The sequence below is a fragment of the Galeopterus variegatus genome, unplaced genomic scaffold (assembly GCF_000696425.1).
Source record: "Galeopterus variegatus unplaced genomic scaffold, G_variegatus-3.0.2 Scaffold120, whole genome shotgun sequence".
Classification (NCBI taxonomy): domain Eukaryota; kingdom Metazoa; phylum Chordata; class Mammalia; order Dermoptera; family Cynocephalidae; genus Galeopterus; species Galeopterus variegatus.
Window position 1 is genome coordinate 510,343 of NW_007726231.1, and position 20,504 is coordinate 530,846.

Here is a 20,504-nt window from a genome sequence, read left to right on the forward strand (position 1 = left end):
GGGGGGGGGGGGGGGGGGGGGGGGGGGGGCAAACCTGTTATTTCAGAATCATTAAGACTAAATTTCAAATGTTCTCATCACAAAAAATAAGTATGTGAGGTGATGGATATGTTAATCAGCTTGATTTAATAGTTCCACATTGTATACATACATCATAACATCACATTGTACCCTGTAAACATATACAATTATAAAAAGTCAATTAAAAGTAGAAAATAAATTTTAAAAACTGATCTGGAGTAATGTGAGTCTATTTATTCAGTCAGTGTGACTATTCATACATGTTGCTAAAGAAGTATTTATTTTATGAAAAGAGCCTGCCTCACACCCCATAGGAGTATTGACAGCTGAAATAACTTGGCTCCAAGACTTCTGGATAAGAGATTGTGCACCTGGAATCCTCACCCTTAATGTTCTGGTTGACACACCCCCACGCTGCAGGTCACTCCAAACTGGGGTGGTCCACCCTCCACAGAGCAGGTCAATCCCCTCCCACCCCCATCACTTCCAAAAAGGTAGGCAAATACAATCTATATTGCCACTCCCAGAGAAAGGCCCTTGTAAAGCTGACAGTCTAGAAAAGCAGAACATAAGAGGCTCCCAGCCAGGTATGCCTGGGTTCTACTTCCAGTCTCATCCACCAGGTAAATCACCGGAGGACAGAGTCAAAGGTAGAGAGGGACTGAAGCACTGATTGTTCTAAAGCATTGGTTCTTGGGAGAAGTGGGTGGGAGGTGATGGGGATGCCAGGCCCAGAAAGGGGAAAACTGATTTACAAACAAGAAAACAGAATCCAGAGGAAATAAAATGGGGGTTAGGCTCTACTTGAAATGTCAGCATGTCTTGAATTCAAGTAGAACACAAAAATAAAATTTCAGTGCTGACAATCTCTGTAATACATGTGTATTATATCTGATTTTCAATATCCCAACAAAATTTTCCATTTAAGTGAACCTTATAACAAACTAAATAGCAAAACAATGACTTTCTGTAGTGTGAATAATACTTCCTAATATATCTATTCTGTACGTTCATAGTTTTGAATTCAGGATATGACTGTTCTTACAGCTTATTTTCAACATGTTTGGCATTACCTATCACTTTTTATCATTTTGAGTTAATTTCTCAAATTGGTTTGTCAGAACCCAATTAAGAAGTTATCTCCTCTTCTCAGTTTGGCCCACCAAGCAAGTAAAGATGACAGATATTTAGTAGCAATGCCTAACTAGTCTGGCAACTTCAAAAAATGTGTAAATTGAGGGTATGAACACAGAAAAACAGACTATAAATAATTCTTGTTAAGTTTTTAAAATTTTTTGAAAAAACGAGAATATTAAATGGATAAAAACCACATAAAATTTTTACAAAAATTATGACATACTGACATTAAATAATGGCAGGACTTTTTTCTTCCAGTGAATATTGACTACAAGTGGCTTACATATGACACTGCTTAGATTTTTCTATATGGAAGATATCTTGGAACTGAAAAGGTAATAATTAACTTTCATACCCAGAAATAAATAGTAAAAACTAATTAGCTTCAAGATTAGAGAGAGTAAACAACACACTGATGTAGAAAATCCTCTATACAACATTCAGTAATTAAAATATTTCCATCCCTTCCATCCTTTAGCTAATGGACATTAAAGAATGGACCTTGGAGAAGGCATAATCATTTTCTCCATATAGTAAAATTACTGGCAGAAAATACTAAAAGATTACTTAGTTATCCTAGCACAACATCAGTATATCCTACATTCTTTGCTTTAAAAAAGAGCACACATTTAGAGTTTATTAAGATGGAAACTTGATATGTGTGGTTTATATGATTGTCATTACACAAGTCAACAATTACAACTTAGCCCGACTGTTCCCAGAACTGCATATCAGCATTCTACATTGTATGCCTATATATTTGGAAGTTTTTTGACATGAAAAAATTGAGGGCAGGGGAAAAAAGGATGTGACAGGAGCAGGAAGAAAGAAGGTGGAAGTGGAGGGAGAAGGAAGGGGGAAGAGAGAGGGACAGGAGGAGGCAGGAAGAAGACAAGGGAAGGGGAGAGGTGAGTGGGGTCAGGGAAGGTTGCCTAGAGGATGTGACCAGTGAGCTCCATGTTACACAATAGGTGGAATTCTCCTGGTAGATAAGGGTAGCCAGAGCCTTGTAAATAGGGAACAGAATAAGGAAAAGCAAGTTATATACGTCATATTCAGGTAACCACAGGTTTCTCCCTATTACTAAATAATCAAGCGTGTGTAAGAAAGCTGAGTGAAACGAGGGTATAAAAGTTGGCAAGTAACTGATCAAACAGGACCACGTTAATCCCTTTATCATCTGAGCATTACAAGACATCACTTAAAGGAAGAACCAAACACCGTGCAGCGGAGAAGATGAAGCACTGACCACTGACTGCCTCTTAGAGGACAATGTCATGGGCTCAGAATCCTGTCCATCAGCTGACTTGGGGTCACAGTGAACAGAAACAATGGAATGATCCTGTTTCTCAGTCAGAGAGGATCTGCTCGACAGTCAACAGTCACAGTGGACTCTATCCTGTCTCCTCCATCCTGGCTGCATTTATAATAATTTGCCACTTATGGTTTCAATAATAAAATTTTCAAAGACTGCCATCTTATGCTCTTATAAGTGTACACAATTTTGAAGAACTAAGTAGAGGAAAAGCCAAGGTATGATTCCCTCCACATTGTATGGACTCAGCCCCCTTTGAATACTTGCTGATGGGCATAGCAAGCCAGAGCTGTCAGGTGAGGGAGGAGGCAACCCCAGCCACCAGTCACCACAGAGGGCCTGGGGACCAGCCTGACTGATGCCAAGAGCTCCGCAAAGAGCGGAAAGAAAGACGGCAGAGGGGAGGAAGAGAGTAAGGGGAGGAAGAGAGGAGGAAGGGGTGGGAGAGACGGGACCAGTTGGCCTGATGGAGGGAGATCTGCATGAGGACAGCAAGCTTCCTCTCTGCTCCCAGCTTGCTCAAATCATCCACTTCCTCTGATGATGCTTCTGTGAAAGAAAGTAGGGGGCCAAGTTCACACCAGGGCTACCACCTGTGAGTGCATTAGAGCAGGCAATGAAGCCAGTTTAAAAAACAAAGGCATACTGGAGGGGAGAGAGGGAGAGAGAGGGAGAGAGAGGGAGAGAGAGGGAGAGAGAGGTTTTTCTTCCCAACATGCATGAACAGAGGTTAGGTGTATTTAGTACCCTTCCTCTTGAAGGACCCTTCACATCCATCTATCATCACTGGTCTAACACCTGTCCGTGCTACACCATCAGATATGCGTAGGATGTTATAAGAAAAGTAGAAGATTAGACAGGATGGGAATTCAATTCCTATACGCAACACAGACATTTTTAGAACAGAGAACTCAAGAGTCAAGCGAACATCTCCCCAGTATATAAAGGATTAAACATATTCCAAGATGACTGAAAGAAATCACAAAAATAGAAAATCATCACTTACTGCTTCACTCTCCTTTTTTCTTCCCAACATGCATGAACAGAGGTTAGGTGTATTTAGTACCCTTCCTCTTGAAGGACCCTTCACATCCATCTATCATCACTGGTCTAACACCTGTCCGTGCTACACCATCAGATATGCGTAGGATGTTATAAGAAAAGTAGAAGATTAGACAGGATGGGAATTCAATTCCTATACGCAACACAGACATTTTTAGAACAGAGAACTCAAGAGTCAAGCGAACATCTCCCCAGTATATAAAGGATTAAACATATTCCAAGATGACTGAAAGAAATCACAAAAATAGAAAATCATCACTTACTGCTTCATCAAGATCTTGCACAGATTAAAGGACACTGGGAAAAGAAAATTACCTCTCTGCAACTATTTCTTGTAATTTAAAAAATTAAAAGTTCATATAAACTATTTGAAAGAGGAAAGAACTTACTCAAAAAAGGAGAGTTCTTGCAACAGAAAACTATAATTATTAAACTAATGTTTCCTAAACATTATGCTTGATTTAAACACTTTGTGGTCTCCTCCTAAGTATAGAGCACTGTACTGTTCCAATTCCACATAATCAGTGGCCACTTGAATGTTGGTTGAGTAGAAATAAAACAAATATGACTGTCATACTAAAGCCGTCAATCAGACCTAATGAGTCGAGTCATTCTCGAGTATACTGTTTCAAAGACAACAAATATATACCGGAGTAAAAACATAACAATGTCATTAAATTAAATAACACTGTTAGATATAATTTCTAGATGTGATTTGAGAGGGTATGCCAAACATTTGGAAACAAAATTAAGAACACATGAAAACAGCATTAATGTTATTATAAGTGTATATTCTTAAATATATCTTGACAGTAAATAAAATTTAAGTCATTGTAAAAGTGTAAAAGATGACTTCATATAGGTATATACATGGGGAACCTTTGGAGTCTTCTAATACACCCCTAAAAATTAATATATCTCAAATAATACTCCTGAAAGTGAATTACCTTGACTGCCTAAAAATTGGATGTTCATAAGATTACTGCCACACATAAAACCACCCATGAGAGACATCAAATAGAATCCACTATAGCTGTTTTGAACACTATTATGTTTATTGATATGAAGCTGCCTTTTTGATACATCAAAAATGGTCAGATATTGGCAGTTTCACATGGTCCAACCTCAAAGTTACCATTTGAAACTTAATTCATGCCAGGCATTGTGCTAAGTATGTTAACATGTTTGATCTTATTTAATTTCACAGCTTCATGAGAAATTCACATAATGTCAGTTTCTATATACATAATATTTTCATTTTGAAGTAGGTGCCAGCACATTCAAGTCCTCTAGGTTTGCTCAACACAAAAAGGAAAATTTTAAAAGAGCTATGTGGTCTCAGTCAGTCACTGCAAGCTGGTAAAGTGGGCCAGGACAATTTCAATAACTCACTGCTTATACAGCTGTCTCTCTCAGTGGACTGTGGGCTCTCTGAGGTCAGGAACCTTGCCTTATGCATCTTTACATGTCCAAGGCATAAGGCAGTACTTAACTGTTTATTTAATTAGATGAATTCTTTAACTCAAATTGACTACTTAATTTAGTGTCTACTGTATGTTCAGTACTATACAAACCATGATTTCCTGCTCTGAAAAAGCTTATAATTATGAGAAAGCAGTACACATGACAATATAAATTAAGTGTTGTATTATGCAAAACCATGACAGATACCTGTGGGAAAACAACGCTCCAAGTAATAATAATAAAAATAGCAACTCACATTTAGTTCAGGCATTGTGCTTCGCCATTGAAACTCTTTAATTGGTTTAATCATCAACCATCCTGGAACCATCATATTATTATCTCCATTCTACAGGTGAGCAAACTGGAGTACAGAAAGGTTAAGGAAGTTCCAGGAGTCACAGAGATCTGGAATTCCAATGCGGATAGAAACAAAAACCACCATGTTTTCCCTCTTGCTTTTCCCCAGTGTTTAAACTGCATTTCCTCTGTGAAGCTTTCACAAGTCCTGAAAGTCAGAGATTTCTAACCATTTTTGTAGCATATACTGTTTGGCAGTCATGAAGCCTATGGATCCCCTCTCAGGATAATGCTGTTAAATGTATAAAATTAAGTCCATAGGATCACAAAAGAAAGTAGTTATTTTGAAATACAGCTATACAAATTTTTTTAAAACAAATTTGTGCTATAATAATATATATGCTTCTTTAACAACTCATTAAATTACAAAATGTATCAAGAGATTTAAGAGTAGTGTAGTTTCAGTGTAGCTCATGAACATAAACAATATTTCAAGATAGCAACAGTTAAATGTAATGTGATATGAAAATATATATGTTTCTATTGGTGATAAAGCCATAGGTACTGTGGTCTTTCTTCTACATTTATAATGTAAGTGAATGTTAAATTTCAGTTAGAATTTAGTGAAAATAAAGATCTAATATTTTCCCATCTGAGTTTATGAACCCCTGAATTCCATGCAGATTAAAAATCCCAGCTGCAAACTGCCATTCATCAGTTTCTCTCTGAAACCATCTCCTCTTTTCTCCTAGCACTCACCATGGTCCTCCCTGACATCTTGGATGGGAATGAGCCTTAACCTTTACTAGAATACAGAGTATTTTAGAGCAGAGTAGAACCATGGGCTCTGGAGGGCACCTGGATAGCAGTTCACACATAATGGACACTGGTTAATGGGATAAATACATACAAATTTTACGTTATTCCCTTGTCAGTAAAAATAGTGGGCCTCTCCAAAACAGCTTGAAATGTTTTTTTCTTTTATTTTTTTGTTTTGTTTTGGCAGCTGGACAGTACAGGGGACCATACCCTGAACCTTGATATTATCAGCACTAGAATTTTTTTTTTTTTTTGTCAAATACCTGTCTTTATTCAAGATACCAAAACTTATCAGTTCAACCACTCTAAATAAAATTTCCATCACAAATCTGGATTCATATACAAAAGAATGTTCCTCCCAATGATCTTAGGGAAAAAAGATTCTTCTTCCTAGAATCAACTTCAGTGACAAAAATAAATGTTTTACTTTGTGCCAGATGAAAACAGGCCTTTTGATAAGTATTTTGATGTCAATCAATATAAAAGTAATTAAATTATATAAGATAAACCAATAACATGAGGAAACAGATGATCAATGACTATCTTAGCTAGTCACAGTCTTGCACATTGTACTTGCTTAATGCTTTATGCTTTCCAAGAGCTTATTCTATTCATTTAAACGATTATGAGAGAAAAAAGCTTTAAATATACTAAGGTGAGACCAGCACTCATTGTGACTGTACTAAAAAGGGATTGTGCGTTTTTTCTCAAGATTTTGTCTCTGAAACCAAAGAGAATAAACCTTGAAAATAGAAGTTGAATGATAAAAAGCACCACTGAGTAAATCAGACAGAAGATAAGCAGAGGAAATGCATTTAGCTGACTTAAGAGTGACATCTGAGCAATCACAAACTTCATGATGCTTTCAGCAGCATGGAATCAGGGAAGCGGCGTTATTTACCCTGGAATATTTTTAGAAATTGAAAAGTGACTAATGTAAAAAAGGAAAATTTTAACTCTAAAGTGAGAAAGAACTTTCTGATACAACCCCCCCCCCAAAAAAAATAAAAAAACCCAACTATACACATGAGATAGCGTTTGTCTAATGAGGTAGATAACCAATCACTAATCATAGGTGTTTAAAGACATGTTACTTAACGTTAAGCTGACAAGATGATTAAAGCAAATGAAACTTAACACCTTCCTAAGGAAAGACATTTCAAGTTAAAGAGCATTTCCATGATTAATGAAGGAGTACTCTTACAAAATGGAATCTGAGACCAAATGGGCCTCCTCATCAGAAAGCTGCAGCAGTGCCACTGCTCAGAGGTCCTCTAAGCACTTACTGGGAGTATTCCCTGAAGAAAAGTATGGTTTTGCTGATGCTGTTTAGTTAAAGAACCAAGAATGTCTAAGAGCTTGATAGTTACAAACAATCCCTTAAAAGGTTTATAAATAGGTATGAGTGTAAACTCTTCCTGAATCATGGTTCCAAGCCAAAGTATAAAAAGACAGTGTGGAATCAACCTAAGTATCCAAAAACAAATAAACTGAAAGAAAAAAAAATGTGGTGTATGTATATATACAATGGAATACTGTTTAGCCATAAAAAAGAATGAAGTTCCGTCATTTCAAATCCAGCCAATATGGATGTACCTAGAGGATACTATGTTCAGTGAAGGAGGCCAGACACAGAAAGACATATACCACCGGATCTCACTCATATGTGGAATCTAGAAAGAAAGAAAAGTTGATATTATAGAGGCAGAGAGTAGAACAGTGGTTAACCAAGACCGGGAAGGGGAGGAGAGAAGGGAAAATAAGGAAAGGTTGGCCCGTGGATATAAAAGTACCTTTCAGTAAGAAGAAAAAGTTCTGTTGTTCTATCATGCAGTAAGGTGACTATGGTTAACAGTTAAGTTCTGTATATTATGTAATAGCTAGAAGGGCTTTTGAATGTTCTTACCACAAAGAAATGATAAATGCATGAGGTGATGGATACACTAACTTCCCTGACCCAATTTTTATACAACATATACGTAACAAAACATCAGATGGTACCCCACAAATGTGTACAATTACAATGTGTCAATTAAAATAAATAATTTTAAAAAACAAAGACTAAAGTGTAGTGCATGCACACACACAAAAGCATCTCAGACCTGTCAAAGCCTTATCTTGCAATGGGATAACCGTACACTCAGCACTCCCTCTTTGGGTCTGGGAATTAGAGAATGCTGCACTGAGGGAACCACTGATGCTCCTGCTCTTAGTGGTTATGTGGTTTGGGTTAAATTTGTAGCTCACTGGCTAAACTGGGAATGTGCACTCAGTCTACTCACAGCTCACCTGTAAAGATGCAACATCCTTGTTATAAGAACAGAGAGATAGAAGAGAAGAAAAGATGAAGAGTTAACAGAGGGAGGTCTAGCCCTGTCCTCTGCTATAAATTTGTTGGGTGGGCATAAAAATTTCATGATCTCATTTTCTTCTAAAAATGAGTGAAGAAAGAGGAGGAAAATGTTCAAACAAGATGACTTCCTCAGCTATCTTCAAGCAACAAAATTCTATAATCTATGCATTATCCAATCTTCATGACAAAATGGATGCCATCAAAAATGCAGGTGGCTCTACAGACAACACTGACAGACAGCATAAACCCAGATGCCCTAAATAGAAACTGGAATCTCAGACACAAAAATACATTTTCCAGATTCTTACAGAATACTTAAAATGCTATCCTTAGAATATGATGTGAAATAAAATGGCTAATATCAAAAATAACAAATACAATGTGATCTGCAGAGCTTAATGCAAATTTAAAACCTCACTTCTCCTTACTGCTTACTGGATTTCATCTATGAATGTATTGACCTTTTTTTAATCCCCTCCTGCCAGAGGCTGCCAATCTTGGTTTACTTAGCTATCATCAATTCACTATGAAAAAAATAGGCTTTTTCCATGGCATTATAGCAAAGTTTAAAAGAGATTTTGACAGGCCAAACATCCTTCGGAATATGAAAAGTAAATCTTTTTATTCCAATGTAAAATGATAAAAAAATTTCATCAAAATATTTAAATGCTGATCTTCCCAGACCCTCTCCCTCTAGCTTATACACATAAGACTAAGTAACACGCTGTACATACCAATTCTAAAAAAGCAAGGTAAGCACATAAAACAAAACAAAAAATGTCTTAAAAAATTTCTCAGTTTTCACGAACCAATTAAACAATTGCATTTAATTTTTAAATAAATATTAAGAATGAGGGTACAGTATCAGGGGAAGAGGGTAGAAAAATGCAAAAGAATGACACCAAAGTCACTGCTAGTAGTAGTGGGAAGCTGGAGCAGATAGTCCCAAATTCCTTGGTAAGAAGCTGACTGCTGAAGTCAAGTTCCTTAGTATTCTAAGACAAAGAAGTAAGAATGGGTATGAAGATTCAAAAATCATCCCCTGGAGATTTGTCCTGAAGGTGTAGTATCAAACCATGTTCCTATTTTCGTTCTTCACATTTTGGAGATACAAGAGCATGTGGGACAAAGAAAAAAAGAAGCACGAAGAAACAAACTAACACTCGGAGACTTGTGCAGCTGGAGGGAGCTTTAAAGATTAACCTCCTCCTTCTACACATGGGGAAACAGGTCCCCAGCAACAGCACAATTACACCAGCATATTCAAATCTTGAGTGGAACCGAAGTCAAAGAGCTACTAATTCAGGTGGCGTGGTAGCTGGAATGGTGAGAGAAGTATGATGCAAACCACTGTCATCAATGATTTATGAACAAGAAAATAAAACCCAGTGAAAATAAAATGGGATGTTTTCTCTACCTGGAATGTGAACATGTCTTTAACTCTACCAGAACAGGAAATGAGTGAATATGAGAGATAAGGCAAAAATGAAGTTGAAGTAAATAACGGCAGCACAACAAAGGGTTAATAGTTGTCTTGGTGTGTAAACAACACCTATAGATCAGTATTTAAAAGATGAATATCCAAATGAAAAAACAAAGGACATGAAACAGATAATTCACAAAGAAAAAAATATCAATGACCAATATGAAAATGTTAAAATTTGCTAACAGCAAAATAAAAACGAGTGAACCTAACAGTGGACATTTACTTTCTGATAATATCAAGTATGCAGGGAAAAAAACCCAGCACCATTATATGTTGTTATGGTAGCATAAATTATTACTACTTTTCTTGAGGGCGATTTGGTAATGTGTATAAAGATCTTATGCTCATCATCTATCATCTAGTAATTCTACTTGCAGAAATTTATCAAAGATAACCAATTTAAGAACACGAATGATCATTTCAGCATTTTTTTCAATAGGCAGAAATGGAGAAAACATTGTCTAACGGTAAGAAGAAAATTAATTAATATTTAGATATAGGCACACAATGGTCTATTATGCAGTTATTATGCATGTTTATGTAGGATATTTGATATTAAAAAATGCTCATGGCATAATATTATGTAAAAATTTAAAATGATTCTAAAAGAGAAACACCAAACTGTTAAAAGGAGCTGTTTATAGGTGCTAGAATTATATAGGTAATATGCTTGCATACTTTCCTCTCTTCTATTATAATTAATAGACTATTTTTAGAGCAGTTTTAGGTTTACAGAAACTTCTCTTTTTAATATTTTAAATATTTTTTAAATTCTCTAACATAAACATATATTACTTCTATTAAAAAGCATTCTTAAAGTAATATTCAAAGTAGTCTTCTGAATTCTAGAGTTTAAGGCTACATTCTGCATAAAAATATGCAATAAAAGGGCCAAAAATAGAGCTCAATTTTTGAGATGAAAATGAGTAATTATTTACAAATTTCATGTTAAAAGAAAAAATACTGAAAAAAATGTTTAAAATGTGTTTGAAGGAATTCTCATGTGTCTTATATAAGCAGGAAATCTGAACAGCAAATGGTGGTGGTGGTGAAAAGACCATTTTAAAACATCTTTTGTAATTTTTAAAGGATTAAATAATTCTATAACTCTCATTCCTTCGAGCCAGAAGAGAACATCAACAAATAGAAGTAATAAGAAAACTATACATCCTTTCTGAAAAGTTGCAAACAAAGCCAAGCCTGAAAAAAAAAAAAAAAAAAAAAAAAAAAAAGAAGAAGAAAGCAAAAATCTCTAACATCCTTCTTTTTCTTTTTTTGGCAAAATGACAACTTGAAAGTTTCTATTCTGCCAAAAGTGTCTGGTAAGCAACGATATACTGTCTTTTGGAAATCTTCAAGAGAAAGGCCATTTACTTTTACACATACCTATTACAAATCACACTGTCATTATTATATTTGGATGAAGTGCACCTGAATTTATCCAGATGAAATAGAAGCAGATATCTGATGGGAAGAAAAACTTGGAAAGTAGCAAATTGGAATAAACTTATGTTTACCCATCTGCAGAGTCAACTGAAGTTTCCTAAACTGAAAAACAAAACTAAACAAAAGTCATGAAAAAGATATGGGCAGAAAGGGAAAGCAAATATTTGTAGAATAAGTGTACAGTTTATGCCTTTCTCTAGACAGTGAGATGCTTGATAGAAGGAAAAAAACAACAAAAAAAACCTTTAAAAAAACCCTTCAATCAAAAAAAGATGAATGTACAGCAGAATCTATTAGCAGCCATAAAATTATCAAAATTATAACTGCCAATTTTTATTAAGTAGTTACACATATTGCCTGCCATTTCTTTCTATTTTTTCTGTTCTGGTCCTTCTCTAACCTCATACGGTCTTCCTAGTTAGGTGGCTTATATGTTTGGATCCATTTTCTTTCTAATTATGCCAACTTTATGAGAAAAAATGATGAAATTTCAAAAACATATCTTCTATATTATTTTTATTATTTTATAGTACTTAAGACATCTCACAAAAAATACTGATAGAAATTATATTATCATATAAAAATCATTATTACCTATGTAGTATATACTTTTATGTAACATATTGAATAGTATGCACAGTAAATACTCACTTAAACTGACATAGGTACAGATACACAAAGACACACACCCAAGAGAATACCACATATAAACACCCAGGAAGATCTACTACTGGCATGATCTAGTTAAATAAAAATTATTTACCTTTTAGAAAAAATTGAATGTACCATGAAAATATCAATCAAGACGGAAGAGACGGAAATTTCAATAAAGATGAAATTTATGAGGTTGAGAGAGAAAATTTCAACATAACTGGTAATACACATTTTTTAGGATTTTTCATATATATGTATACACATATATACACACATATATGTATATACATATACACACATGTATATGCATGTGTCTGTATACATTTATGATTAGAAATGAGCATCACAGAGAAAGGCTACTAAAGCCTAATAAATCTAAATATCACTACTAAAAGATTACTAATAGTTGAAAATAGCTGCATATAGCAAACAATATATAACATCCCTGAAAAAATAGACTTTCGAAGATGTAAGAAGCCAAAAAAGGTCACAAAATTATAAATCTCAATCAGAAAGAATACAAAAGCCCAACCATGCTTCTCACATGTCTGGCATCTTCAAGGAAACACAAAATCATGAAATCGAGAAGAGTCATATTCAAAAGAAATTCCACAGCAACAGTAAAGTGATACTTTTTAAAAAAGAAAATTATGGAGAAAATAAGAATAAAGAAAAGAACAAAATACACAATTTCCAGATAGAGCAATAAATGCTGCAATACTCACACAACAAATATTTGTTGAATGTGTTTTTGTATGCTAAACTTGGGATACAATGGTAACTAGAAACGACTCTTTCATGCAATACATATCTAGAAGCTGTAAGATCTATATCAGCATGTTTCTCAAATTATAGTGTGAATCAAAATCATCAAGGTACAGGTTCAAAATTCAGATTTGGGGGCCCCATCCCCAGGAATTTGTGTTCAATAGGTTTTGAGTTGAACCCTCAAATCTGTTTTTAATAAGTTTTGGTGGAAAGAGTAAAGTTTTAGATATGCCACTAATTAGCCACACAGCTTTAAACACAAGTCAATTTCATCTGTAAGATGGGAATAATGCTACCTGTTTATAAAGGTAAATATTTTTAACATACTGTAATCTCTAAAATGTTTGGGACTACAAATAAAAATACTGTTTAAAGTGCTTTACACAGTACCTGACATAGGTATATTCAAAATGGCAAGTGTGAAACAACTGTGGTACCAGAAAGAGTCAGAAAATCCGGGTTCACAAATAACTCAGATGTTCACCAAATGAGGAGTACAGCCTCCACAAACATGTTATTAATATCATACATCTTAACACCATTTTTAGGGTTGCACAAAGACAAATTGGATGTAGTCTCACAAATAAACACTACCTAGAAATACAACCAAAAGAACAGAAAACCCTTGGCTACCTAGTCAAATCACCTCTTCAACGCTTACATCTCTTTCTGTAACAATCCTCGACAGTAATCATCTAATTCCACTGGTTAGCAATCCACCAGTTGTAAGAGGAATTATCTGGGAGCTACTAAAAGCACAGATTCTGAAGTTCTGATTCAACAAGTACAAGGCAGGGCTCTGAGACCTGTTTGTACAATAAGCATCCTAAGTGCTTGTGAGGTGCCTCCTGAATCTAGCCTCTAGTGACACTGCACTCACCCTTCCATTCTGTTTGGGGGCAGTACAACCAAATTCCGCATATATGAGTTTTAAGCTTAGTCCTAGTTTCACTCTTGGAACTGTATACAAAACAAGCCCAATCTGTCTCCAAGCTAAATACCTCCAGTTCCTTTAAGTACCATATTTTAAACAATATATTTCAAACCTGATTACCCTAAATTTGTCCACATCTTTTTATTTATATATGGTGCCCAGAAGAAAACACAATCCTCATGTAGAATACAGTGGGGATTCCTTTTCCTTCATTAGTTACGATATTCTTATCAGCACCACTTAAGTGTGTCTTTTACTAAACTGTGGCCACATCATATTATGATTACTTTTAAAAAAAAACACTTATTTTGGAATAATTTTAGGTTTACACAGAAGTTCCAAAGATAGAACAAAGAATTCCCTCATCCCCCTACCCAATTTCAGTTTCCCTAACGTTATCATCTTATAGTGCCCTGGTATATTTATCAAAACTAAAAATGAGCTTACTGTTTTATTTTAAAATTTACATATTTTTACAAAAATTACTTCCCTGAGCTAAATTTCCTTCATTCTGAACACAGGCTTTTAGCTTTTATTTTGTTTTTACCACATAATACAAATATAAGACCTTACATTTCATCTTTTAAGATTCAGGGTACGATTTGATTGTGTAAGACTCAGGCTTTGTAAGATGAAACGTAAGGTTACATATTGTTAAGATTTCTTTTTTATTTTAAAGGAATTTTTCTTAATTGACACAGATTGATTGTACATATGGGGTACACAGTTATATTTCAATACATGTATACAATGTGTTATGATCAAATCAGGGCAATTATCATATTCATAATCACAAAACTTTATCATTTCTTTGTGATGAGAACACTTGAGTTCCTCTCTTCCAGCCATTTGAGAACATATGATAAATTATTGATCACACATCCTCAGCACTACTGCATAACTCTAAAACTTATTTTTCCTATCTAGCTGTAATTTTGTATCCATTAACCAACCTCTCCTTCCCAGCCTCTAGTAACCACAATTCTACTCTCTACTTCCAAAATTTCAACTTTTTTTTTAGCTCCCACATATGAGTGAGAACATGGTATTTATCTTTCTGTACCTGACTTATTTCACCAAACATAATGTCTTCCAGGCTCATCTATGCAGCCGTAAATATGCAAATGACAGGATTTCATTTTTTATAGTTGAGTAGTATTTCATTGTGTACATATACCACATTTTCTTTATCCATTCATCTGTTGATGGATACCTAGCCTCATTCCATATCTTGGTTATTGTGAATAGTGCTGCAATAAACATGGGTGGGCAGATATCTCTTAGGTATGCTCATTTCCTTTCCTTTGGATAAATACCCAGTAGTGGGATTGCTGGATCATGTGATAGTTCTATTCTCAGATTTTTGAGGAACCTTCATAATGTTTTCCATAACGGCTGTACTAATTTACATTTTCACCAACAGTGTTAAGACTTTTGAGGCCCTGCACTTGTTAAGATATTCTGAGTCAACAGCTAGATAACATAACCACTAGTGCCACTAGATTAATGTCATATACATATTTGGTAAGCAAGACTTCCATATTTATCTAATTCAATAGGCCAAGGCTTAGGGAAATATAAACTTCCCTGTAGTTGCATAAGTAAACTATGATGCATTCCCCATGTAACTCTGAAATGCTTAGAAAAAAAGAGAACTCTCTAAACATAACACCTACTGGCAACTCACTGAAGCAGTTAATGACCATGTGTGAAAACTGGTGTTCATAGGAAATCCATAGAGCATTCCTGATGAGTCAGAAGCTTAAAAATCAGAACTGGAAAGATGGTATTGGTTGTACTATTCCATCTATAATAATATAGAATTCAATTTTTCCTCTTGGAATTAGTTATTGGCCTTAATTATTATAAAGCTTAGGAAACAAAATGGCATAAGATAGCAATTTACTATTGAAATCCCACCTAAAAAGGATAATTTAGACATGTGGACCTAAAGATAGCTATACTCAGCTGTATCAATCACTGCCAGAAGATTTTTCTAAACAGTTTGCCTCTTCTCAAAAGATGAGAATAATTTTCAATTCTGTTTATCTCTCATAACCAGGCTGAGGAATTAGATTTTTTAAATTGCAAAAGAGAATTGACAATGCTTTCAGGAAGGTTGCAAACTCACAGCTTTCCTGTCATACCAGTGTGTTTCTTAAAATGGGAAAACCACTTTAAAAAAATCCTTAAGAAAGCATCAGAATGCCAAAAACAAAGCGCTTTAAACTTACCTCATAGTAACTCCGAACTGCATTGCAAAATGCTTCATCGGCTACAATTTGGGTCTCCCCATTAAGAAAGGCCTGGAACCGTTCTTTGAGTAACTGCAACTGTTGTTTGTTAAGCTACAAGAAAAAGAGAAAAGAAGCTGATACATTAGCCAATGCATGAAATTAAAAAATTATTACAAGTTATATTTACCGTATATATATTAACTACATACACCTAGAATTAACTTTATGGTAAAACAAAATAAAAGCTAAAACGTCCTACTACTTGTACTAACAGCTAAATTTTAAATGTTTCCAAGTCACTTTCCCATATACTCTGAAATCCTGATATAGAAATGGCATCCACATTTCTACCCCAAACAGAATTCCTGCGATTACCACCCCAGTCTCTTTGAGGAAATGGGGTAAATTTAACATTTGAATGAGAAATTAACTATTGTACAAACTGCCAGCTGTCCTGAACAGAGAAAGCAGAGAGGACAAGAACTCCTGGATATGGGTGAATGATGCCTTGGACAAGAGGTAATAGAAGGAAGACTGTGAAGGACAGAAGGGACCCTGAGAAAGAATCCCCTGGAAAGAACAACTTTGGATGCCAAAAGTTTGGATTCTATGAACAAACACACATCAATGCCCAAGCTGAGATAAATGAAGGAATGATAAGGAGGAGACAAATCCAAAAGAGGAGAGGCAATGGACAGCAGTGAGTGCCTCCTCTAGCGTGCTGGGGAAAGAGCTGTGAACCAGGGTGGGGGCACAGGTTTACAACCAGATTGCCTCACCCTAGGTCTAGCTCCCATTATTATTACTGAGGGTGGGTCAGACCTAGGTTCTGACTTACAAACATTCTGTAGTCATCAAATACAAGCAGAGTACCCTAAATAATTTGTAGGGCTCAGTGCAAAATAAAAACAGGGAGCCTCTTATTAAAAATTATTAAGAATTCCATGACATGAGGCACAGAGCATGAAACCAAGTATGGGGCACTGGGCAACTGCGCAGGCTCATGCCTATGAAGTTGGTCCTGACTACAGGTGCACATACTTCCCCAGAGTTAGGGCATATCAGCTCATGCAGAAGCATTCCTTTTTTTGCTTAACTGGAGAGAGAACAATATAGTCTTGGAAATAAAACACCAAATCCTGAAATACACAAGGAACAGCAAAGGGGTGATCCTTCCATTTCATTTGATCTTCATCAGACTTTATTAAAGAACTCAGTCCAGTTCTAGAATCTATAGAGAGATGTGAAGCATTTGGAACTGAGGATAAAATGATTAAAGGATTAGAAAGACTAAACAAACTGATATGATTTGGCTTCTAAAAGAAGGCTGATGTGAAATAAGTTTAAATCTGTTCAAAAGGCTTATTAAAATGCCATTCAAATATAAAGGAGGACAAGCTCTTTTCCAAAAATGGGCTTATTTAGGAGACAACACAGACAGTTTGTAAAGAAACTGTTGCTGGTAGTAACAGACTGAAAGAAATGTCTTATTGTACCCAGGGGTTAAAAAAAAAGCCCCTTGCCCTGAACAGTGGAGAGAGACCATTCCATTTCTTTACTCAGGTTATCTCCTCCCTTTTAAGGGAAGATAAACCAAGCTGAAATGTAGGAACATCACCATTATATTACAATCTCTATTTCTATAATATGAAGAAAATGAAAGTAGGGACCTTTTGTATGTGTGTGTACTAGCAAGGCAAATTAAGTCCATGACTTTAGCTCCCTGAGCATGGTTCACAAAAGGTGCCAGATGGAAATGGGACAGCAATTGCTGAGAGTGAGACAGCTGAGAGCACTCTAGTTGCCAAGCCCTGGTAATCACCAAAAAGGGCCTCACCTTGGAAACCAAGTGTTCAGTAAAATAATGGAAATGCATGTGAGAATGACAATGAACTGGAGGGGACCTTACAGATCACTTGTTCCAACTCCTCACTTGACTAATAAAATAGTGTTCAAAAACTAGAACCTGTGCATTGTTTCATTCAATCTCTATCAAAGACAATTTGCTCTTCAAATATTCCTCTAAAATACCATCTTTGCAATTTCTAGTTTATTAGTATTTAAATTTAGCTATTATAACAATGAGTTACTTTGTGGTAATTATGGTGTGGAAAATTTGCAGATATAAACAAGGAAAGGAGATTTGAGCAAACCGTCTTCTTGGAAACTCCAACAAAGTTGGTACAGTTCACAAAACACATCAGAGGTACCTGACTAAATATTGGGTTTCAACTATTCCATGAATTAAAAATACTGCAGTTACACTTAAGACATATAATAGCATCAGATATTACAGTGATATACAAAAAGTCAATAAAAGGTATTTTATTAGTATAGAGAGGAGGTCTACATTTCCAAAAACACAAGACATGGAGAGAAAAAGGAAATTAAATTAAAATCTAGTACTGAGGATAGCTGTGAGAAAGAAGAGTTCCCTAAAAGTTATTTGCATTGTCAAAATAAACTATATCATACACCAATACATAAAGAGAACAGTGGAACATACCCAAGAAATCGACCCAAATACAATTAAAGAAAGTACTATAAAATACCTGTATAGCACCTCAAATCAGTAGTAAATGATGGTCTATTCAATGAATGATGTTAGAATAACTGGGTAGCCATTCAGAAAAAAATTAAATTTCCTCATGATTCACAAAATTATAGTCCAATTGGATTAAAACTTTTAATGTATAAAGATGAAACCCTAAAAGCACTAGAAGAAAACAGAACAGAATTCTTTTAAACATTTGAAAAAGATCTAACTGTGACTCAAGATCCACAGTCCATTACAAGAAAAGAAACCTACAGTATTTCTCATGAGCATAGATGCAAAAATCTTCAACAAAATATTAGCAAGTTAAATTAAAAAACAGAAAAACAATTACATACCATGACAAAGTGGAGTTTATCCTAGACGTGCAAGGCTTTTCAACATTCAAAATTAATTAATGTAATCAATCACATCAACACGCTGAAGAAGAAATACCACATGATCATATCAATAGATGCAGAAAAGCATTTGACAAAATGCAACACCATTCATGATAAAATCTCCCAGTAAACTGGGAATAGGAGGTAAGTTCCTCAACCTGATAAAGGACATTTACAAAAAACCTACAGCTAACATTATACAAACTAAATGGTGAGAAACTGAAAGCTTCACCACTAAGATCAGAAACAAGACAAAGATATTCCCTCTCACCACTCCTTTGCAACATCATACTAGAAATCCTACTTAATGTAATAAGACAAGAAAAAGAAATAAAAGATATACAAATTGGGAAGGAAGAAATAAAACTGTGTTTGCAGATGGCATGAATGTCTATGTAGAAAGTTCAAAGTATCAACGAAAACATCATGGATCTAATAAGCAATTATAGCAAGATTGCAGGATACAAGGTTAATATACAAAAATCATTTGCTTTCCTATACATTATCAATGAACAAATGAAATTTGAAATCAACTACACAATACCATTTACATCAGCACCCCCAAAATAAAATACTTAGGTATAAACCTAACAAAATATGTATAAGACCTATATGAGAAAAATTACTAAACTTTAATAAGAGAAATCAAAAAAGAAATAAATCTAGAGATAGTCGATGTTCATGGATAGGTACACTTAATATTGTCAAGATGTCAGTTCTTCCCAACTTGATCTACAGAGTCCATACAATCCCAATCAAAATATCAGCAAATTATTTTGTGGATATTGATAAGTGATTTTTAAAGTTTATATAGAAAGGCAAAAGACCCAGAATAGTCAATACAATATTGAAGGAAAAGAACAAAGTTGAAGGACTGACACTATCCACCTGCAATACTTATGATAAAGCTACAGTAATCAAAACAGTGTGGTATTGGCAAAAGAATACACAAATTGATCAGTGGAACAAAGTACCCCAGATAGACCCATACAAATACTTGTATAATCAAGTGATCTTTCACAAAGAAGCAAAGGCAAACAATGGTGAAAATACAGTCTTTTCAACAGATGGTGCTGGAATGGTGGACATCCACATAACAACAACAACAACAACAACAAACCCAGAAACAAAAAAACATGAATCTAGACTCATATCTTACATCCATTACAAAAATTAAAAATGAATCACAGACCTAAATATAAAATGCAAAACTATAAAAATTCCAGAAGATAACACAGGAGAAAATCTAGACAACCCTAGATTTGACAATGACTTTTCAGATACAACACCACAGGCAAGATCCATGAAAGAAATAACTGATAAGCTGAACTTCAATAAAATTAAAAATTTCTGTTCTGTGAAAGACACTGTCAACAGAATGAAAAAACAAGACACAAACTGGAAGAAAATATTTGCAAAAAACACATCTGATAAAGGACTGTTATCCAAAACATACAGAGAACTCTTAAAACTCAACAATAAAAAACAAAACAAAAAACAGCCAGATTAAAAAAATGGGCCAAAGAACTTAAGACACACAACAGCAAAGACGATACAAAGATAGCAAATAAGCATAC

The 20,504-nt window shown here is 35.0% G+C and overlaps 1 protein-coding gene across 6 annotated transcripts in view; it reads right to left on the reverse strand.

Moving 5' to 3' along the window:
• The window catches only part of CADPS2 (Ca++-dependent secretion activator 2), a 506,787-nt gene that overhangs the window by 362,684 nt on the left and 123,599 nt on the right, over nucleotides 1-20,504 (reverse strand). For all 6 annotated transcript variants that reach the window (XM_008587894.1, XM_008587876.1, XM_008587886.1 and 3 more), the window contains exon 2: nucleotides 15,991-16,104. In XM_008587894.1, coding sequence (XP_008586116.1) covers nucleotides 15,991-16,104 — 114 coding nt within the window. The remainder of the gene's footprint in view (nucleotides 1-15,990; nucleotides 16,105-20,504) is intronic.